This window comes from Bubalus bubalis, chromosome 8, assembly GCF_019923935.1.
Source record: "Bubalus bubalis isolate 160015118507 breed Murrah chromosome 8, NDDB_SH_1, whole genome shotgun sequence".
Taxonomy (NCBI): Eukaryota; Metazoa; Chordata; class Mammalia; order Artiodactyla; family Bovidae; genus Bubalus; species Bubalus bubalis.
In genome coordinates, this window is record NC_059164.1 from 30,903,834 (window position 1) to 30,927,556 (window position 23,723).

The window sequence follows — 23,723 nt, forward strand, 5'->3', positions numbered from 1 at the left end:
TGCTTCCCAGATTCTAATATGAGTTTCTCTAAGGCACTGCGGTATATTTACAGCAATAATTTACCACAAATTTCCAAATACTTTTAGAACTTCCAGAATACAGGTAACTTGGTCAGTGGGGAATATAGTCAGTGGGAAAAACAGCCTCTCAAATTTTAATTTTATTTTAAAAAACTACCTAACTTTGTACTATATAAGGATCATAATATCAAGAAATTCTGCCAAAGATAGCAATCATCTCTACAGAAAATGAGATATTGGAGCAAGTAAGAACTGAAACTCCCCAAAAGATACTGTTTCTGTGGAAAGCAGGACAAATCCTATTTTGAAACAAAGTATTACATCCTAATGATATTTAATTCCTAATTATTCTGAAGAAAATTTCAGGCTTCCTATTGTTGGATCATTAATAAATAATTTAATTTATACAGAATTAACATAAAGTTTGTGTTTACTGTAATATTGTTGAGATAGTTTTACCACTAAAAGATTTTAGAGATGCTAATTTTAAAAACATGATTTTGAGTAAAGGTACATTTTTCTAATCTAGACAAAGCTATGATATAGGCTGCCAGTATTCTAAAACCCATGGAGTCTAACCAGGACACAGACCCTTAAACCAGAGCACAAAGGACACCATATGCGAGAAAATTAGACCACCCTTCACCTCCACCTCGTCCCCACCCCCCACCACTGCCAAAGGATTTGGAGCAAATTCTGATTTCATGTGGTCTCTGAACTCTCCTCAAGTAGTTGTAAGTCTGGATGTATGTGCATTTGTACCTTTTCCCCAGAGCAACTTCCCACGCAGCTGAGAGATCAAGAACCATGACTTTGGGCTGCAGCCATGGTCCTCACACTTCAGCATGCCTTATACTCACCTGGAGAGCTTATTAACCACAGAGAGCGGGACCCACTCTCAGAGTTTCTAATCCAGTGGATCTGGAGGAAGGCCCAAGGATTCTGCATTTCTATCAAGTTCCCAAGGGATGCTGTTGCTGCTGTTCTAGGGACCACTGTGGAGAACCTTGTGTATAAACTGCACTCATCTCTACCAGCAAGAGCAAGCCCACGTTCCTGCTAACATGTGTCAACACCACCTTCCATCAGTAGGTGGCAGCCCGTGCCTACAAATTAACACATACTGGTGTCAAATTAAAAAAATCTGTCACAAAAGCAAGATAGAAAGCCTAGTGAACAGCATTTTTCTACAAATTGGATGCTAACCTAATTCTGCTAAATGATTTAAAATGTTGATCTGTCAGTACCACACAAATCAGGCTTCAAGAACAAGTGAAATAGACTGACAAATAGTAAAAGAAGCTAGACTCTGGCTTCTGGCCCCAAGGCTGACACTCCTAGATGGGGTTTTTACTTCACTGTCTGCTGATTTGTAAATGTCTTTGTGTGAAAAGTCCTGTGCTGGATGCTGCAAAATTACCCCAGGGACCCTTTAAAAATGCAGAGCCATCTCCCTCTACTGCCATTCTAATTCAGTAGCTCTGCAGTTAGGCATGGGCACTGTATCCTTAACAGATGTCTCAGTCGATGCTGAGATACAGCTGTTTTGGCTACATCTGTTTGTTTAAAAAAGATAAACCAATGCAAAGGTATGAATATGTTGATATTACTACCTTTCATGAAGTGGTTCTTTCTAGGTTCAGACTTCGCAGTAATTCCAAATGCAGGAGAATGCCACTGTCCAGCACAGCAGTTACCAGCAACACATGGCAACTCGACATGGAGAATACAGCTGGTCAACTGAGATGTGCTGCAGGGTGAAGTAACACCGTATTTCAAAGACTTGAAGGGAAAATAATAGAATGTAAGATATTTTTAATGTCACTACTAGAAAAATGAAATTACATACGTGGCTCACATCTACTTCTTTTGGACAGCATTTGTTGCTGTTGTTTAGTCACTAAGTTGTGTCCGAATCTTCATGACCCCATGGACTGCAGCACACCAGGCTTCCTTGTACTTCACTATCTCCCGGGGTTTGCTCAGACTCATGTCCATCTAGTCGGTGATGCCATCCAACCATCTCTTCCTCTGTCACCCCCTTCTCCTCCTGCCTTCAGTCTTTCCCAGCATCAGGGTCTTTTCTAATAAATCAGTTCTTTGCATGAGGTGGTCAAAGTATTGGAGCTTCAGTTTCAGCATCAGTCCTTCCAGTGAATATTCAGGACTGATTACCCTTAGGATTGACTGGTTTGATCTCCTTGAAGTCAAAGTGACTCTCAAGAGTCTTCTCCAACACCACAGTTCAAAAGCATTAATTCTTCAGGGCTCAGCTTTCTTTATGGTCCAACCCTCACATCCATACATGACTACTGGAAAAACCATAGCTTTAACTATAAGGACCTTTGTTGGCAAAGTAATGCCTCTGCTTTTTAATATGCTGTCTAGGCTTGTCATAGCTTTTCTTCCAAGGAGCAAGCATCTTTTAATTTCATGGCTACAGTCACCATCTGCAGTGATCTTGGAGCCCAAGAAAAAGAAGTCTGTCACTGTTCCCATTGTTTCCCCACCTATTTGCCATGAAGTGATGGGATCAGATGCCATGATCTTAGTTTTTTGAATGCCGAGTTTTAAGCCAGCTTTTTCACTCTCCTCTTTCACTGTCATCAAGAGGCTCTATAGTTTCTTCACTTTTTGCCATTATGGTGATATCATCCGCATATCTGAGGTTGTTGATATTTTTCCCGGCAATCTTGATTCCAGCTTGTGAGTCATCCAGCTCAGCATTTCACATGATGTACCCTGCATATAAAATAAACAGATAATATACAGCCTTGATGTACTCCTTTACCAATTTTGAACCAGTCCATTGTTCCATGTACGGTTCTAGCTATTGAGTCTTGACCCATATACAGCTTTCACAGGAGACAGGTAAGGTGGTCTGGTACTCCCATCTCTTGAAGAATTTTCCAGTTTGTTGTGATACACACAGTCAAATGCTTTCACATAGTCGATGAAGCAGAAGTAGATGCTTTTCTGGGATTCTCTTGCTTTCTGTATGATCCAACAAATGTAGACAATTTGATCTCTGGTTCTTCTGTCTTTTCTAAATCCAGCTGTGCATCTGGAAGATCTCAGTTCACATACTGATGAAGACTCGCTTGAAGAATTTTGAGCATTATCTTACTAGCATGGAAAATGAGCACAATTGTGCGGTAGTTTGAATATTCTTTGGCATTGTCCTTCTTTGGGATTGGAATGAAAACTGACCTTTTCCAGTCCTACGGCCATTGCTGAGTTTTCCTAATTTGCTGACAGATTGAGTACAGCACTTTAACAGCATCATCTTTTAGGATTTGAAATAACTCAGCTGGAATTCCATCACCTCACTAGCTTTGTTTGTAGTGATGCTTCCTAAGGCCCACCTGGCTTCAGACTCCAAGATGTCAGGCTCTAGGTAAGTGACAACACCATCGTGGTATCTGAGTCATTAAGACCTTTTTGTATAGTTCTATGTATTCTTTCCACCTCTTATTAATCTCTTCTGCTTCTATTAGGTCCTTCCCATTTCTGTCCTTTATCAAGTCCATTCTTGCATGAAATGTTCCCTTGATATCTCCCATTTTCTTGAAGAGAGCTCTAGTCTTTCCCATTCTATTGTTTTCCTCTACTTCTTTGCACTAGTTCAGTTCAGTTAGTTCAGTCGCTCAATCCTGTCCGACTCTTTGCGAAGCCATGAATCACAGCACGCCAGGCCTCCCTGTCCATCACCAACTCCCGGGGTTCACTGAGACTCACCTCCATCGAGTCAGTGATGCCATCCAGCCATCTCATCCTCTGTCGTCCCCTTCTCCTCCTGCCCCCAATCCCTCCCAGCATCAGAGTCTTTTCCAATGAGTCAACTCTTCGCATGAGGTGGCCAAAGTACTGGAGTTTCAGCTTTTGCACTAGTTAAACGACGTAAATAAACTTGACAAGAATGGAGTTGGCGGGGGAGGGGGGTAGAAAGCAGGGCGGCACAGCAGAGCAGGCTCAGGGGAAGAAGTGTTGACCCGCCAGCATTCTAACAGCATTCCTGGACCAACGCCTCATCCCCTGGCAGTTGGGCCTGGACAAAAAAAAAGTCCTCAGCCTGCAGCCACTGCAGTGCTACAAGCTTATCCATGCATGAGTTTGCAGCTTGAACCCAAGCCAACTGCAAACAGGCAAGAAACATCCACTCCCCAAATACGCTGAGTCTGAAACATACTTATCAGAACTCAGAGGTCAGTTTTACATAGAAAAAAAGAGTTCAGTTCAGTTCAGTCGCTCAGTCGTGTCCAACTCTTTGTGACCACGTGAACCGCAGCACGCCAGGCCTCCCTGTCTATCACCAACTCCCGGAGTTCACCCAAAACCATGTCCATCGAGTCGGTGATGCCATCCAGTCATCTCATCCTCTGTTGTCCCCTTCTCCTCCTGCCCCCAATCCCTCCCAGCATCAGGGTCTTTTCCAATGAGAGCTCTTCGCATCAGGTGGCCAAAGGATTGGAGTTTCAGCTTCAACATCAGTCCTTCCAATGAACACCCAGGATTGATTTCCTTTAGGATGGACTGGTTGGATCTCCTTGCAGTCCAAGGGACTCTCAAGAGTCTTATCCAACACCACAGTTCAAAAGCATCAATTCTTCAGCACTCAGCTTTCTTTATAGTCCAACTCTCACATCCACACATGACCACTGGAAAAACCATAGCCTTGACTAGATGGACTTTTGTTGGCAAAGTAATGTCTCTGTTTTTTAATATGCTGTCTAGGTTGGTCATAACTTTTCTTCCAAGGAGTAAGCGTCTTTTAATTTCATGGCTGCAGTCACCATCTGCAGTGATTTTGGAGCCCAAGAAAATAAAGCCAGCCTCTGTTTCCACTGTTTCCCCATCTATTTGCCATGAAGTGATGGGACTGGATGCCACGATCTTAATTTTCTGAATGTCAAGCTTTAAGCCAACTTTTTTCACTCTCCTCTTTCACTTTCATCAAGAGGCTCTTTAGTTCTTCTTCACTTTCTGCCATAAGGGTGGTGTCATCTGCATATCTGAGGTTATTGATATTTCTCCCAGCAATCTTGATTCCAGCTTGTGCTTCTTCCAGCCCAGTGTTTCTCATGATGTACTCTGCATAGAAGTTAAATAAGCAGGGTGACAATAAGGAGCCTTGACGTACTCCTTTTCCTATTTGGAACCAGTCTGTTGTTCCATGTCCAGTTCTAACTGTTGCTTCCTGACCTGCATATAGGTTTCTCAAGAGGCAGGTCAGGTGGTCCAGTATTCCCATCTCTTGAAGAATTTTCCAGTTTATTGTGATCCACACAGTCAAAGGCTTTGGCATAGTCAATAAAGCAGAAACAGATGCTTTTCTGGAACTCTCTTGCTTTTTTGATGATCCAGTGGATGTTGGCTATTTGATCTCTGGTTCATCTGCCTTTTCTAAAACCAGCTTGAACATCTGAAAGTTCACGGCTCACGTATTGCTGAAGCCTGGCTTGGAGAATTTTAAGCATTACTTTACTAGTGTGTGAGATGAGTGCAATTGCGAGGTAGTTTGAGCATTCTTTGGCATTGCCTTGGGCTTCCCTGGTGGCTCAGAGGTTAAAGTGTCTGCCTGCAATGCAGGAAACCTGGGTTGGATCCCTGGGTCGGGAAGATCCCCTGGAGAAGGAAATGGCAACCCCCTCCAGTATTCTTGCCTGGAGAATCCCATGGGCGGAGGAGCCCGGTGGGCTACAGTCCACTGGGTCACAAAGAGTTGGACACGACTGAGCGACTTCACTTTCACTTTCTTTGGGATTGGAATGAAAACTGACCTTAGTGGTTACTACAATTGATTGTTGGTTGCAGGCCAACCCACAGCGACCTCTTTAACCTGTGCAGTAGCTTAAAAAAAAAAAAAAAACCTCTATGGTCCATCACCATAGTCATCTGGGCCAGCAGCACCAGCAACATCCGGGAATATGTAAGAAATGAAACCCTCAGCCTCCACCTAAGACCTAGAGAATCAGAGACACTGGAGGTGGGCCTGGCAAATATCTGGTCTCTGACTAGCCATCCAGGTGATGATGAGGAGGCACCTTAGGACAGCTCACTGCATAAAATACACTGCTTCTTAATATACAGTGAGGGAACTCTTAACCACAATATATATATTGTGGTTAAGAAAAAGAGAGAGAAAGAGGAGGCCGTAGGAGGCTGAGGGAAGCCCGCAGGGCACTGAAACAAGCCCACGGAAACTGTTCTCTGCTGCTGTGATTGGAAAGCTGTGCAGTGAGCCAGTTAGCAGCCTACACCTTGGAGTCAGGACTACGTGGGTTCACAGTCAAGCTCCATTTCCTACTGTGTGAGCTGGGGTAGTTGCTACGTTTTTCTGAGCCTGTTCTGCCATCTGAAAGATAAGGAAAATAACACCTCATATGTATGATTATTATTGGGAGTAAATGAGCTAATGTGTGGGAAGTTGCTGGTACAGAACAGGGGATCCTCACTGGTTATTTTACTGTAAGACATCCATCCACAATGCTAGGAAAAGCAACCCTAAGAGCTTCCATGGCCTCACCCTGCCCATTATTAGTATCTTATCTGTGCCCAAGCGTGCTTGCTTGTTCTTTTCATGGAAATTACTTCCATGATTAGACAGTGAATCTACAATCTAACCTCATTCTTGTTTAATTGACTCATTAAAGTTTTATCTCTGGTTTTACTGAGTCAGGTTTCACCCCCAATGAACTCACCATGCAGTTTTCAAGGGTTCCTACTTTCTTTACATCTGACAATATGGCTTTAGAGGCTGGGTTGATAGAGTTATTTATATTCTTGGGACCTGGATGCTAATGTCTGGGTTTTCTGCTTTGCTAAGTTTATCTCATGAAATAAAATGGACGTTTTTTGAAATGCCTGTGACACTGGAATCTGGAAGGATCCACGCAGGCTGTAGAAACAGCAGGTTTTGTTCATACATTGTTTTGGATTTTTTTGGTTTTTGCCTCACCCTGCCTCCCACGCCACCCTGGGATCTTTGACAAGATGCCTGGCAGAGAAGAAGTCACGTCTCGGGAAATATCATTTTCAAAGGACCCAAGATAAGCTGAGTCATCAGCAAACACACACGATGGCGGCATTCCCCAACACACACCACCAGTTTGGGCAGCATCCCGGATTTGCCTAACAGGCAGCAGGAAAAAAAAATGCCCCATCTGGCCAAATTAGGAAGTTGAAACCAAGAATCTCCTGGCTGTCACCTCCCACTGCTTCCCTCCCTCAGGTAGTGAGTGCTAGTTCATCATCAACGATCTACTTTCAGTAACCTATGCGTGGGGGTGGGTATCAATGGTGCTAAATCTTTTTCACCTATGGGGATTGGAAAGTGAGCAGTAAAACCCTAGGCGTCACCTTCAAAAGGGGGGGAAAATGCACTTCCCGTTTCCTCATGGCTGGCTCTGACTGCCACAGGATTGTAACTGAAGGGGGAAGCCGAGGACTCAGCCCCCTCCGCGTCTTCCTGGGCTCTGGACTTCAGGTGAGCGAGGGAAAGAAGGCGGCAACTGCAGTAGGGGTGGCGGGGCGGGGGCAGTGTGGCGAGCGGGGGAGCGGTGAGTTCCTTCTGTGTGGAAGTTCAAGGCCCTGAGAAAGGCTGCACATGCAAGCGGGGCTGCCCAAAGCTTGGACCCTTTCCTGGGGCATGGATGATGGAGACCTATTCACCATCACAAAGAAGGGAATCACTCTAACATACACTGTTCATGCAGCTCTGTATCAAAAAAACAAACAATCCAATCAAAAAATGGGCAGAAGATCTAAATAAACAATTCTCCAAGGAAGACATACAGAGGCCAAAAAGCACTTGAAAAGATACTCAGTATCACTAATTATCAGAGAAATGCCAATTAGGTATCACTTCACATTGGCTGAATGGCCATAAAAAAGTCTACAAACAATAAATGCTGGAGAGGGTGTAGAGAAAAGGAAACCCTCCTACACTGTTAGTGGGGACGAAAATTGGTACAACCAGCATGGAGAACAGTATGGAGGTTCCTTTTAAAAAATAAATAAAGAGCTACCATATGATCCTGCAACCACACTCCAGGGCATATATCCAACAGAAAACCATAATTCGAAAAGAAACATACACCCCAATGTTCATTATAGCACTCTTTACAAAAGCCAAACATTGAAGTAACCTAAATGTCCATTGATGGAGAAATGGATAAAGATGTGGTACATATGCACAATAGAATATTACTCAGTTATGAACAAGAAAATAATACCATTTGCAGCAACATAAATAGACCTAGAGATTATCACACTAAGTGAAGTAAGTCAGACAGGGAAAGACAATTATCATATGATACCACACATGCGGAATCTAATTTTAAAATGATATAGGACGTCCTGGGTGGTAGAGTGTATAGGAATCTGCTTGTCAATGCAGGGGACATGGGTTTGGTCCCTGGTCTGGGAAGACTCCACATACTGCAGAGCAACTAAGTCCACACACTGAACACATGTGCTGCAACCACTGAGCCCTCGCACTCTAGGGCTCGAGAGCCACAACTCCTGAAACCCGGGCACCTGGAGCCTGGGATCCTCAACAAAGAGTAGCCCCTGCTCGCTGCAACCGGAGAAAGTGGGAGCACAGCAACGAAGACCCAGCACAGCCAAAAATAAACAGTAAAATTAATAAATATAAATAAATAAATAAAAAGAATAATGTTTGCTGTGGGTTTGTCATACATGGCCTTTATTAAAAAATAAAAATGATATAAATGAACTTATTTACACAACAGAAACAGACTCAGAGATTTTGAAAACAAATGTATGGTTACCAAAGGAGAAACGTGGAGGGGAGGGATAAATTAGGAGCTTGGGATTTACATTAATTAATGGAATTGATGCACACATTACTATATATAAGATAATAACCAGCAAGGAACTAGTGTACAGCACGGGAAACTCTACTCGATATTCTGTGATAACCTATACGAGAAAAGCATCTGAAAAAGAATGAATGTGTATATATATAACTGAACCACTTTGTTGTACACCTGAAAGTAATACTGCATTGCAAATCAACTATCTTCAAATACAACTTTTTTTAGAAAAGAGAATCAAGGACTTTTGAACTACTTTCTTAAAAAAAAAAAAATATGTATTTATTTACGGCTGTGCTGGGTCCTTGTTGCCGAGTGCAGGCTTTCTCTAGTTGAGGCGAGCAGGGATTACTCTTCGTTGCAGTGCATGGGCTTCTCACTGTGGTGGCCTCTCTTATTGCAGAGCACAGGTTCTAGGCACACAGGCTTCACGGCACATGGGCCTAGTTAGCCCACAGCATGTGGAATATTCCTGGACCAGGGAACGAACCTGTGTCTCCTGCACTGGTGGATGGATTCCTAACCACTGGACCACCAGGGAAGTCCCTGAACTACTTTCTAAATGTGTTCCTGCCTGAGGGCTTTCTTCCATGGCTGCCTAACAGGCTGCCTGGAAGGCTTTCAGACTCTTCCTGATTTTCACTGCCCAGGACTTTGAGTCGAATGCTGCTGCTAAGTTGCTTCAGTCGTGTCCAACTCTGTGCAACGCCATAGATGGCAGTCCACCAGGCTTCCCTGTCCCTGGGATTCTCCAGGCAAGAGTACTGTAGTGGGTTGCCATTTCTTTCTCCAATGCATGAAAGTGAAAAGGGAAAGTGAAATCACTCAGTCGTGTCTGACTCTTAGCGATCCCATGGACTGCAGCCTACCAGGCTCCTCCCTCTATGGGATTTTCCAGGCAAGCGTACTGGACTGGAGTGCCATTGCTTTCTCCGTTGAATCGAATCCCTTCACCTTATTCAAAAAGGTATCAGCATACAAGGTCTCAGAAATGCCTCTCTTGGTTTCCTGTTTGGGATGACCATGGTAAAGAGGTTACACCTCATCAGCAAACTCCAGAGAACTGGTATTGGCCTGGATCCACACCCTGAGGCCATCCTGGCTGGAGTGGAAGGAGGGTGGCGATTCATGGTCAATGTCTACCAAGGACAAAGTGTGAAGGAAAATAGCCTGAAGAGAGCAAAAATTCTTCAGCTTCTTAGCCTCTGCACAGGAAGTCTCCTTTAGACCTTCTACTTCACCCACACCCTGCGACAACAAAGGAAATAGTGGTAACCTGTTACAACACCCTGACTCCCTGCTCTGTGACAGTCGCTCTCTCAGGTGTTGCTCCCATATCATCTGTGATCAAGGATTTCATCACAGTGTTCCCTTTGGAGGAGACTGCTGAGACCCGAAGAGGGATAGCAACCCCTCAAAATAACACACAGCTGTGGCCAGGATCTGAATCCATGCCAGCCTGACTCAACAGTTGTGCTATTTTCCCCCAACCTTAAACCATCCTTTATCTCCAGACCTCTCATTCATAGGCTATGTCTGGTTTCTTCGATGTAATAAAATAAACATACTGTTAATTCATGAAGAAATGAAGTACATGAGACATGGGAGTCATTCGGCAAATGAATGTTGAGTGGATGAGTGGACCAAGCTTGTATCAGCTCCCTCTCCGCCCACAGGCTTGCCCGCAAGGGCCTCCATAACCCAGGGGTAGAGCTCATGACCTCAGGGGTGACTCCAGGCTCTGTTCTCCAAACCGCCTGGCCGGCTGCCTGAGCTCACAGGACACTGAAGAACTGTGGCTTCATTCAGGTGGTTCGTGTCTCCTGCCAATGTTTCCCCAGAAATCAGACTTTGGTTACCCTCTGTCTCGAGCCCATGTTGTGATGCAGCCAAACCCAGATTCTTTGGGATCCAGTCCAACCCAGAGGGTGTGGATGGGATGCATGAAAGAGGGCTGAAGCCATTTAAAGAATGGACCGTTTTAAAGTCATGAATACTGTGGGAACAGCTCAGGGGTTCGAGGGTCTGCAGATGGCTGGTAAATGCATTTCAAAGGCATAAAAAGGTGAATATGTTGGTGAGCACAAGGAGAACTTTGGTTTTAATTTCACATGTGTTCATTAAGGTCCTATCTATCTATCTATATATTTATATATTTCCTTATAAAATTAGAAAAACCAAAATAACACACTCTAGGGGTACAGTATAGCATGACTTAACATTTCAAAACTGATCTTTAGATTCAAGGATGTGAGGGAAATGAAGACCATGATTGTTTTGTTAAACAAATCCCTTCCTGGTTAGAAACCACATGTACACAGCAAATGAAGAAGTGGCTTAATGACTAATTGATGTTGCTAACATCTTCATTCATGACTGAACTCACGCGGGTCCTTCTAACAGGACCCAATTATGAAAATTGCTTTAACAGTCTTTGTTTCTCCTTGTGGTAGGGAAAGTAAAGCTGTTTCTCTCCCTTAAAACTGTCTATCTGACTAACTCCTGACTCCTAGACCCTGAGTGAGGCACAGACTTGACTTTCACTCGAGGAGTCCTGTCCCTCTGGACAAGCAGACAGACCAGGACCCTCCTAGCAGCACGTGCTCTACTGGCCTCTGGGACCCTGCACTCTCGCTGCCTCCTACCACTTGGCTGTTTCTTCTGTCCGCTTGGCTGCCTCTCCCCAACCTCTTAACACTCAGTTCTCGGTCCTCTTCTCCTCTTTATCTCACTCCCCTGGTGATTTCAGCTGTCTTTGGCCTTTCACAGCACTTGTATGCTGAGAGCTCCCTAACTGTCACCCCCAGCTCAGCCCTCTCTACTGCACCCTGGCCCACATCCCCGAGAGTTCCAGCTTCGCCTCTCCACTTGATGCCTCACAGCCTCTCCTGATACAGAATGCCTGGTCTTCTCCCCACGATTCCACAAAAGGTCTTCCCTTCACTGCTAAGCATCCTTCCAGGTGCTCCAGCCAAAGGCCACAGTGCAGTCCTTGATGCCTTTCCTTCTCTGATACCCAGATTGCTTACTGTCTACAGAACATCTGCTGATTTCAAACTGTACCCAGAATCAAACTCTTCCTCAGTGCCTCCAATACACTGCCCTCCCTGTTTCATTCAAAGGGAAAGCCAAGATTTTAGAGTTGTCTACAGGGTCCTATCACGCTTTTCCCCTCTGACCCTCCTCCTGCTTGTCTTCAGCCACACTGGCCTCCTGGCTGCTCTTGAAGCACAAAGGGCACCTCCCACCGTAGAATCCTGGCACTGGCTATTCCCACCTGCTTTAGGACTTTATTCAGATGTTATCTGCTCAGTGAGGCTCGCCTGGCTGTCTTACTTAAATCCAAGCTGCAGGTCCCTATGCCCACACTCCCAGTTCCCTATTAGCAATGCTTTTTCACAAGTCTTACCTACAACAATGTAACTTCCATGAGAGTAAGTGTATTTTTTCTGTTTTGTTCACTGTGTATTCCAAAGGCCTACAATAGTTTCTGGGTATACAGTAGGCATTTAGAGTAAGTGTATTTTTTCTGTTTTGTTCACTGTGTATTCCAAAGGCCTACAACAGTTTCTGGGTATACAGTAGGCATTTAATAAATATCTCTTGAATGAGTAAATGAACACACACCTTACATTTGAAACTTAATAAGGGAAATAACCATCTCAGGATTCTTACTAGGATGTGCTGAACCTCCAGCACAACCAAAGCCATTCTTCCATGTAACCCTGAATTCCACTGTTACAGAAACATCTTTATATATCTGAAATGAAGCTGAAAAAAAGTGTAATAATTTCATTTCTGCCTCTTGAATACCCAGCTCTCCACACTCTAGCAGTTCTCCTATCCTAACTTTGCCAAGAGCCACATGCCCACTTAAGGACCAGGTACTCATCTTGAACCCTTGGACAGATACGTTTGAGCACTGATTTCCCTTGGCTCAAACGACCATGGATTGACCTCAGTTTTCAAGAATTTCACTTCATTACAAACATATTTTGTTGCACTGGTTTCCAACAAGGATGTACAGTATCTACACTGGTTCTGTTTCAGTCTTGACTCCAGCAAGACTGTCTCTCAGTCTCTCTGTGTCTCCCTCTGTTTCCTCATCTGTAAAATGAAGACCGTGGTAATGGTACCCGAGTCGCTTGTGCTGAGGAGTGATGAGTGAATAGATACAAAGTACTTAGCACAGGGCACACCATCGAGTGCTCAGTAAATGTTAGCTGTTATTATCAGCATTGTTAGTAAGTGAAGTCGCTCAGTCGTTCCCGACTCTTTGAGACCCCTTGGATAGTAGCCTGCACCAAGCTCCTCCGTCCATGGGATTTTCAAGGCAAGAGTACTGGAGTGGGTTGCCATTTCCTTCTCCAGGGAATCTTCCCAACCCAGGGATCGAACCCAGGTCTCTCACATTGTAGACAGACGCTTTACCATCTGAGTCACCAGGATGGCATTGTTACTCTCATTATTAACGCTAAACACAGTACCTTACTTGGCTGTTTATTTCTAGCACCTAGTACACTACCTGGGACAAGGGATGTGCTTAGGAAAACCCTGCTGGATAGTTGAACGAATGGATGTGGATGAGCTTTTTCAGTGCAGAGGCTATACATTTTCACTCCATTTAGCAGCTAATAATTCTCTGGAAAGACTTGCTGAATTCTGAATGAATGGCACACAGGAAGGTTCCTGTACATACTCTGTACGGCAGAGAATGTTGAAAGAGGATAAAAAAACAGAACTAATGAAGGCATTGAATGATTTGGTACTTCAGAAGTGCTGGGAGATAAAACAGAGTGAATCTGTGATTTGGGGCAAATTTTTTTTTTTTAATGATTTTTGTATCTCAGCATTATTCTCTAACAACTGGGGCTGAGTAGTCTTTGTGTGCTAGGAAGACTACACTAGACAATGCCTGCAACATGTACAATTCAGGGCCTGACACCCGGAAAATCTCATTCAATATATACTGACTTTAAAATCACATGGCAAGAATAACTGACACATGCAGCCCCACACACAAGGCCCAGGAGCCCAAAGGTAAGGCAAGGTGCCCAGGGTTCAGGGACAAGAGCTAAATCTCCAGGGACCCTTCTTTCTATGATGTCTCTTCTTGTTTGTGTATATAGACACCATCACCAAAGGCACATCTTTTTCACCCCCCCTGCCCATGACCCCAGGGACAATCTAGATAATTCTCACTTCTATAACCAGAACTTCTCCCTTTGTCATGTGTGAGGTATTTCTCCAAAACGTTACAAGCAAGTCCAGACAAATTAGCCCTTCAGGAAGCTTGAGTACAAAAACTGGTCATTCTCCACTGGCTTCCTCTCCCCCTATTTCCTCCACTGGACCCTTGCCAAGTCTGAGCAAGCAAGTGGACAGGGGAAAGGAGACCTGGAGCATGACGAATCTAGTGCTTACTCACAGATGGCATTTGTCTTCCATGCTTGCCCAATATGGACCCAACTTCTGCTTTAGGTGGTCTAAATCCAGATTACCCAGCAGTTTATAGCTTATTATCTCTGACCGTCTGCAAGGTCTGTGTGTGATTCCTTTTATTTTTTTTTAATGCCATATAATAGTTTGAACTGTTGGCCTTCTCTGAAAACCTATGGTTATTAGAGAAAAAAATTGAGAAAAAGTTGTCTTGCCCTTGGATGAGAGGAGAGGAGGACTGCCTGTCTCGCTGGTGCTTTGGGGTATCTGAACAGGGGAACTGGGAGGACGGAGGCATCAGCTTATCTCTTTGCCTTTCAAAATTAAAAACTGAAAGCTATTTATATGACAACTGTAAGGAGTTAGAACAATACCAACTCAGCAACAGGCAACTAAATTTGTCCTCCTCCCATGAACTTTGAAAAGCAGACTTAAGAGTTGTCAATCTTAAAAGTTGAAAGACGAAAACACTGAAAACCAAACCATGGAATGATGGAGGGGATAATTCTTATAGTTTTGAAACTGTCCCCATATTTTTCCATTTCATCCAATAAATGAAAAAGCCATCAAAAGAAAATTACAGTTTTCACAGAGCCCATCACCTCAGTGACCACTGAATATCTTCACTCCTTAGTATCTTCATTTTGATTATAACAAATGAATTAAAAGTCTATAGTTGGGGCTTTAGTAATATATTTGTCATATGTATGTCTAGCAATGAGTGTATGTATACACATGTATTAAGTTGATGATTCATCCTTTAAGAATCAACTTTAAAATATTATTAGAGTAGGAGTTGTTGAAGAGAATGGTAGTAGAGTAACAGGGATTTGGTCAGCCTTGTTTCCTACAAAATCTCCATACTGAGAATTATATTCAGTAAATATGTGTTGGCTGTATGGATAAATGAAATGGTACATTTAGCCAAAATTGTGTGTTTAAATGCAGTGCTAGTGTGTGCCAGATTCAAGGAAGGAAATTCAAGCAAGCAGGAGAAGGCTTCTGCAATGACACATGACACGCTGGTGCTGCCATTCGGGGGCGGTTGTTGATTTCAGAAACAAGCCTCCGAACTCTCAACTTCTTTTTATCACCATTAAGTCTGTGCACTAGACGCCCTCACCCCTCCACCCCACCAACGCCCTGGAAACTGGCCTTTCCCAGTCCCTATCTCGCAAGCCCATCCTTGCCCCTCACTTCATCACTCCTTTGAATTCCCATATCCTTTACTCCACACTTCCAGGCGCCCCCAAGTCAAAATAGCCTTGATGTTCAAACAGTGCCACCCAGTGTTCATGCATGGGCCACCAATGGCCTGACCAAGGACGCCCACAGTGGGCACAGAAGGAGAGGCAGAGTGAGAAGAAACTGGAAGGAATAATCCACAAGACGTGGCATCCACGTAGCAGAAGCCAGAGTGGCTAACGCGGGCTGTCTGCTCTGTATGAGAAGAGAAGAATGAAGACCGTGGGGCGGTGTGAGAGGGTGAGGGTGAGTTGGGCTGGGGCATGCCACAGTCAGCAGCAACAGCAAAGCCAACTTCACACAGATTAGAGATGGCACAGCTCGTACAAAATGCATCAAACCCATAGTCGGGGGGGGTCAGGTTCTGGCAGGACTAGGGAGCAGAGATCCCTGAGAAGGAGGTCCCCAAATGACAGCTGTGTCGAGGCTGTAGAGGCCACACTTCAGGCCACACTCCCTGGTTCTCACCTCTGAGGGCACCAAACACTTCCTTCCTCTCATTTATTAGCGAAGTCCCTGCCCATCTGAGGGTTGAGGGGAGGTCAGTCTCACAAGCCACGTGCTGCTGAGGGAACCATCAGAGCTTTACTGGAGAAAAACACCCAATAGTCTTCTATATCTCACTTTTTCAAATGAAGAGCCCCTTAGTAAGAATTCTTCCCCTGAGCAAAAGCAGGGCTGTGATTGGAAACCTGAAGGCAAGTGTGCTAGGGCCGCTGTGACAAGAAACTCACAAACTGAGTGGCTTGAGCAATAGGCAATGCTCTCCTCACAGTTCTGTAGGTGACAAGTCCAAAAGCACAGTGGGTTCCTCCTGAGGTCCTGAGGGCTGTGAGGGACGGATCTATTCCAGGCCTCCCTCCTTGGCTTACAGATGCCTGTCTTCATACTCACATGGCCTTCTCCCTGCATCTTTACCTATTTTCCCTCTGCACGCATCCTTGCGTCCAAACTTCCCCTTTTCATAAGGACACCAGACACGCTGGGTTTACACCCACGCTAATGACATTAGTAACTGGATTACCACTGTAAAGACCCTGTCTCCACACAAGGTCACATTCTGAACACCTGGGGGTTAGGATATCAATATATGAATTTTGGAGGACACCAATCAACCCAGAGCAGCAAGTCAGAGGGAAGGAGTCAGTGCGTGGGGAAGTTCACTTTGCAGGAGAACTCAGGCTAAGCGTGCAGCCTTGGCAGTCATCAGCTTGGCCTCGGCTTCGGAAATCCCCCGCGTCTGGTTTTCCCAGTTCTCGTAATCTCACCCCACCAAAAAGACATCTAAGTACATTCCATGCATTTCTGGTGAGAAGCTAACTCTGCTGCACTCCGTGCAAAGTGCTAACTGGGTTTTAACTGAAGTGGTTGAAGTGGTTTGGTTAACCGAAGATCTCTGGAGGAATTTCACCTATTCCTTAAGCCTCAACAAATCTGACCCCAGTGTTTAAGACAACGCACAATATTGGACCACCTGAAGCTCCACCTACTCGGGGCAAATTGGGATGGTAATAAAATGGTTGGTGACCTTTTCCATTCTTGTCATTGCAGAGAAACTCTACCTCATGTCTCTCCAAACCAGAGGAAGGGCTACTGAGGCAAAGGGTTTGTACTCAGGGTAGGGAAACAGGGCTCGGGCACACAGGGCTCAGCCCCTGACAACGTGTCAGGCACTCGACTAGATTCACCTGTGAGCAGAGCAGCTGGCTGGGTGGGACAGAGAGCTCTGATGTGCCCACAGGCAGGTGGAATTCATAGAGGGCAGGCCTGGACACTCAGAGAGTGGGCTGATCCCACTGCTTTCAGCCACAGTCAGTGCTTCCTGGTTGGACAAATGTTTTGACTGATGGGCTTCCATGCCCTTGCTGTTGCTCTTTAGTCGCTAAGTCACGTCTGACTCTTTGCGACACTATGGACTACCAGTTGCTAAAATTTTTTATTACCCCTGGACATGAGCATACAGTTGGAGGGAAACTGGGCAGGAGGTGAAGGTGGAAACCAGCTTATGCTGAAGAAACAGGCTTTATATGGTTAGAATTTAGAGAATTTGCTTGAGCCATGTTCATGCAGCACTTCTCAAACATCTTAGTACCAGGACTCTTTTCCACTCTTAAAACTTATGTAGTTTCTGTTAATATTTACCGCGTTAGAAGTTAAAACCAAAGAATTTTTTGTAATCTTTTTGTTCATTCAATATAATAACTAATCCTTTACATGCTAACATAAATAACATACTTTTCATGAAAACTGCATTTCCTTCTCCAAAATGTATTGAGAAGACTGTCATGTGTTGTATTTTGGGAAATTTATTTAATGTCTGGCCTCAGGGAGGACAGTTAGAATCTCACATCTACTTCCACATTTCAACCTGTTAGTTATGCTGTTTTAACAGAAGAATATGAAGAAAATCCAGCTTTACACAGATATGTAGTTGGAAAAACCCAGGGTTTTGTGAATCTCCTTTAGAACCAGGTGTCCCCAGGGGTTCTCTGGCCTCACTTTGAGAACCACTGAACTAATGGTCTTATAATCTTGTTATATCCTGATTGGACCTTCTCTTGTAACTATACTGTTACAAGAAGATTCAGACTTAAGGATTTCAATCCATAGCTGTGTGTGCTCAGTCATTCAGTCGTGTCCAACTTTTTGTGACTCCATGGACTATAGCCCTCCAGGCTTCTCTGTCCAAGGAATTTTCCAGGCAAGAATACTGGAGTGGATTCCTATTTCCTTCTTCAGGGAATCTACCTGACCAGGGATTGAATTCGTGTCTCTTGTGTCTCCTCCTTGGCAGGCAGATTCTTTATCACTGTGCCACCTGGGAACCCCTTTAATCTATAATATTTAATTTAAAAAAATCTAAAAAATTGTAATTTGTCTGTGTTACATACATACTTATGAAGTCTTATTTCCTTCTATTCCCACATTGGAGGAATCAGCTTTGTGCTAATAGTCAGTGTCTTTTACTTTGTTTGCAGTATGTCAGCTAAAAAATAGATTAGAAGCAAATACAATTGCCCAATAACTATATTTAATTACCATAGTTTTATTTTATGCTTCCAACTCTAAAACCAAAACACTCTTAACTATGCACTTATAGATAATATTAAAATATGTATGCATAAGCCATGGGCTTCCCTGGTGGCTCAGAAGGTAAAGAATCTGCCTGCAGATGCTGGAGGGCTTCGCGTCTGGGGAAAAACTGGTGGCAGCTGGTGGCAGCGAGGGTACCGGTGACCATGAGATCTCTGCGACTGCTCAGAATCCCCTTCCTGTGTGGCTTGCTCTGGGACTTTTGTGCCCCGGGTGCCAGGGCCGAGGAGCCCGGGGCCAGCTCCTCCCATCACGGCAGCATGGGCCTGGATAAGAACACAGTGCATGACCAAGAGCATATCATGGAGCATCTCGAAGGTGTCATCAACAAACCAGAGGCGGAGATGTCCCCACAAGAGCTGCAGCTCCATTATTTCAAAATGCATGATTATGATGGCAATAATCTGCTTGACGGCCTAGAACTCTCCACGGCCATCACTCATGTTCATAAGGAGGAGGGAAGTGAGCAGGCACCAATGAACGAAGATGAGCTGATCAACTTAATAGATGGTGTTTTGAGAGACGATGACAAGAACAATGATGGATACATCGACTATGCCGAATTTGCAAAATCCCTGCAGTAGACCCGATGTGGCCATCTCCCAGTTAAATGCAAATCTGACCCATTATAATGTGATCGGACACTTTCCGTAATGCAAAATAACTCATTTCCAAAATACTGCTTTGGTATTTTGGTAAAAACCTGTAGCAACTTGTTACACTGGGGTGAGAAAGAGAAATCAAGAGAAATAAAAAAGCAGAGGAATGGGACCTACTGTAGTCCCCAAGTACTGTTAAATATCTTATTGGACAAGGGCTTGATAAAAAAAAATCCTTTTAAGAATATTGGATGATCGCAGCTGAGCACTCAGGAACTTGGATGGAGAATGCTGCTAGGCTCTTGGCTTTAATTCATGCTACCTGAAAAGTAAGACAAGCTTTTGCTACCTGGACACACTTTTCAGTAACTGAAGGAATGGAATGAATGCCAAATGTTTCCCCTGGGCTGTCCTGTCTCTTCAGAGGAACGTGGTCAGTATTCTGTAAAGTTCCCCTGGCCTAAATGATTACTTGTTCTGGTCAAGGGAGTATTTATTAGGCTATTCAAAGCCACAGATCAGAAGAATGTCAAATAGTTGAGCTAGCCAGAGTCTAAGATTCTGTATCTCCTGGGACTTTGGGAACACCACACCACTGACCTAAGTGATCCACCTTTTTCAGTTTTTCAATATTTCATAATACTACTGCCACATCCGTACACTATCTTTTATGTCTTCTTCAACCAAGGAGAGACCTCAATTCTAAAAGTGTTCTCTACTTCTCATCATTAGCAAACATTTTAGCTTTCTAGGTATTTGTGTTTAACTCTTGTTTCTAGGGTTTTGTTTTTGCAGTTTAGAAACTCTTAAGAATGTAAGGACTTTATTCCTTCTGCTTGATACAGCAGAGGTGAGCTAGCAGCCAGTCTAGCCTAAGTGAAAAGTGAAAAGATTCTTCACCAAGCACGGTGATTAATCTGATACACATGAGATCTAGAAGGAATGTTGTTTAAATTACCTCTTCTGCCTGAATACGTGAATTCTTTCAGATGAACAGAAAAAGAAGCCTAAAAACTCTTAAAAGTGTGACTCTCAATTATAACTGAAAATCAGAAGTGGCTGCAGATTATAAGTTGGTTTATGGAATGTGATGGATATGCTGTGATAGGAAACCTGAAATGATGGTTGAATGGGTTAAAAAAAAACTGCATAAAATTTGCTGTAAGATATATAGACTTATTTTCTGTACTAAAGTATTCTTATAAGAAAAATAAGTATTTGTAAAAATGGTTTCTTGTGTCAAGTATTTGTGCAATCAGAGCTGAATTGTAAACTATTCTTGTAATAACTGGTTATTTTGAAAGATTTATATAATGAATTCTGGATATATGACCAATAAAACTGATGAAATGCAAAAAAAAAAAAAAAAAGAATCTGCCTGCAAAGCAGGAGACCTGGGTTCGATCCCTGAGTTGGGAAGATCCCCTGGAGGATGGCATGGGAACCCACTCCAGTATTCTTGCCTATTGAATTCCTATGGACAGAGAAGCCCGGTGGGCTACAGTCCATGGGGTCGCAAAGAGTTGGGCATGACTGAGTGGCTAAGCACACACCCACATGCATAAGCCATAGGCAATAGAAGGTATTTTGTGAATTCTGTTCCATCATCTTTTTCGGTTTGTCTTTCGAGGAACTATGTCATATGAATCATGATGACCACTGACAATGCAAAGGAAGATAAAGGAAACTGGTTCATTGCCAAGCTGTTTCAAGTCCAACCCTGATTAGCACATTATGGCTCTCTATGCTGACCAAGAGGAATTGATTTTAGCAAGACTCTGGGTGTAGTCACAAGAGACTGACTGGCAAACATCTTAATTAGATGTAGATAGTCTTACCTTAAAAGCAGCCCACAAATTGTTTCTGTAAGCCAGTGGTTCACAGAATATCATGTGCTATGTAATACAGTTAACAAGAGTGACTGAGAAGAAATCAGTTCACGGGTGCCAAAGAGGTTAAAGAAGGCCCAAAGTTAAGTCTTGGTACCAACAGTTCCTGCTGGAGTCTTAGTTCCTAGGCACAGAAGGTGGGAGGAAGAGAAGGAAGAGAAGTATTCCTTCATCATCTTCCAGAAAATCGGGCTGACCTGAGACCCCATGTGCTTTGAAAGGCCCCCTTCCACCAACCTGTGTGCCCTGTGTCATCTTGGAATGTCCCTCTCCCTGAATGCCCAGTGCTTCCCACTGCCCTTGTCCTGTGTCACTCAGGTCCTGATTTCCACAGTGTCATCTCCCCCATCAGCTGCCCTGCTCCTTGGCCTCAGTATCTGAGGTGCCCCTCAGAGTTCTGGTGCCCCACCTGGAAGTCCTAACAAGATCAGTAACCCACGTACAGTCAACCTTCAAACTTTCAGCACACATTTCCTGAGCCCTGCCTTGTCCCATTCTATATGCTCAGCCCCAAGGGAATATCAGAGTTCCTATCATCCTACCTTCCTTGCTGGTCCATTTGCATCTTTAGAAGTAGGTTTAACTGGCAGTCCTTCAGCAGAGCATCACAAAGAGAAGTGAAAACACTCCTGTGCTGTGAGGGAAATGTTGAGGGCTGGGGAAAGGTCATGAGGACATCTCACACTGTCACCCCCAAAGTTACTTAAAGCTATTCCTGTCAAGAGAGAAGGGTCAAACCCCAGGGAACTCACCTTTGGGTCTCTGATCTGGCGTGAATTCCCTTACTTTCTTTGCTAGAGGAGAAAGTGAAAAAAAAATTTTTTTTCTAGATTTATTTTAAGAAAAACCAACAGTGCTTCTTTTTAGCTTGGAATGAGGTTTTTTTAATGCACAGCCTATGATATCTGGCAAACTGCTGATGCAGTCTAGAGGAAAGGCAAGGAGACCTGAAAATGGTGTTGCCAACTTAAAGTCAATCATTGTGTCTTTGCCACAGTGATAAAACAAAAATGTGCTTTGGTATTTGGTAGGGAAAGGATGCCTTTCTTTCTGTCTCATTGCAAATAAAGCCAGTAAATTCATGGCAGTATCTGTCAGACTGAACTTTTCTGACACCACTTTCCCCTTCCTTTGTGGTTTGCTTTTTCTTGGTGATCCCCGTTCTACAGTTTTCCTCCTGGGTTAACGTCTCTCCCAGATGTTATATAGCAATCCAAAGTCAAGTATGATTCTCCACTAAATCATAATAAAGATGGTATTAATCTGCATCTTGATTATTCCCATCAGTAGATCGATGTCCACAGGTTTCATATGGATGGACTTTCTGGGTTGACCAATTGACTGGAACTCATGAAAGGTTTTATAACCCCAGCTAGATCCTGGGGAAGGTCTCAGGTGCCAGTCAAAGGCTGCAGAAGATATTTCATTCTCAATTTTATTGTCCCTTTAAAAAGGTTAGGCAGAAAAAAGGAAAAAGTAGTGTGCTTCAATTTTAAAGAAATATTAAATCAGTTACAATTACCGGATTGCATACTTGGATTAAGCTGTGGAATAGGCATAATGGGACCTTAAGAGATAATGTGGTTTGTTTTATTAAAGGGTAAAACACATATACACTCATATTTCATGGAGCAATAGAGGAAATTTTCTCCTGAAAGAGCAAATAAGCTTAGGAAAACCAGACTCATGCATTCGTACACATTCCTGGCTTTATGACCCCCTGGTTTTATTTGGTTACAGTTAACTTTCCACACTTGGCTACCAAAATAGCTTTCCATGTGAGGTTGTTCCTGCAAAGTGAGTAGCTTAAGTTTCCCCCTCACACCTCACAGGATATTAGTCTCTCAATGTTCTTGCCCTTCCTTTTGCAATGTTCCTAATTCTCATGCTTCCTATTGAGAAACTGCTGCACACACTGAGGATATCCTGCTTGGTCAGCAGGGTTAGCTGTTCTGAGTGGCCATTCTCAGGAGACATGCCTCCACTGTGATTGTTGCTTTGGCAAACACACCTTGTGCCATAGTTGTTCTCGGGTCTGTTGGATGCAGTTCGGTTTCTCTGAGTAATCATGATCTTGAACAATAGTTGTCAACGTGTGTCCTCTTACCGAACTGCCATGCCATTTCTTGTTTAGAAGCACTGGATATTTTTAGAGGGGGTTCCCTAGTGATTATGTAGTTGTACTTGAGATTAGGTAGAAAAACACATTTTAGGAGTCGCAGATACCCCCATGAAGCACTACCACATTGAGTAGAAACAATTTTAAGTGGGAAGGTGATTTGAGGAAATGAGGATTCCAGCAGGATTTGTTTTTGGACTGTGACTCCTCATAGTACGTTAAGGATTGTTTTGTTAGTGCTGGGAAATCTGAACAGGGAGAAACATGGGCAGTTTGGGAAACAATGGGAAACACTGAAGGATATTTCTTTATCTGAGGGGAGAGGGTTTGCTCCAAGTTGGGAAAAATTGAAAAAAGTGTTTGTAGGACTTAAGTCCTAACTCAATTGCCCTCTCAGTTATCTATTACCACCTAACAAACAACCCTAAAATACAGGGGCTTCAAACAAAAACCCAGCTATTGTTCAGGATTCTGGGAATTC

At 43.7% G+C, this 23,723-nt stretch overlaps 1 protein-coding gene across 1 annotated transcript; it reads left to right on the top strand.

Annotated features, from left to right (window-relative positions):
- Nucleotides 1-18,655: 18,655 nt before the first annotated feature.
- On the top strand, nucleotides 18,656-20,604 carry LOC123466050 (multiple coagulation factor deficiency protein 2 homolog). The gene has a single exon (XM_045166367.1). It carries the CDS (start codon nucleotides 18,671-18,673, stop codon nucleotides 19,217-19,219), a length of 549 nt encoding a protein of 182 aa, XP_045022302.1. The 5' UTR covers nucleotides 18,656-18,670; the 3' UTR covers nucleotides 19,220-20,604.
- Nucleotides 20,605-23,723: the final 3,119 nt, after the last annotated feature.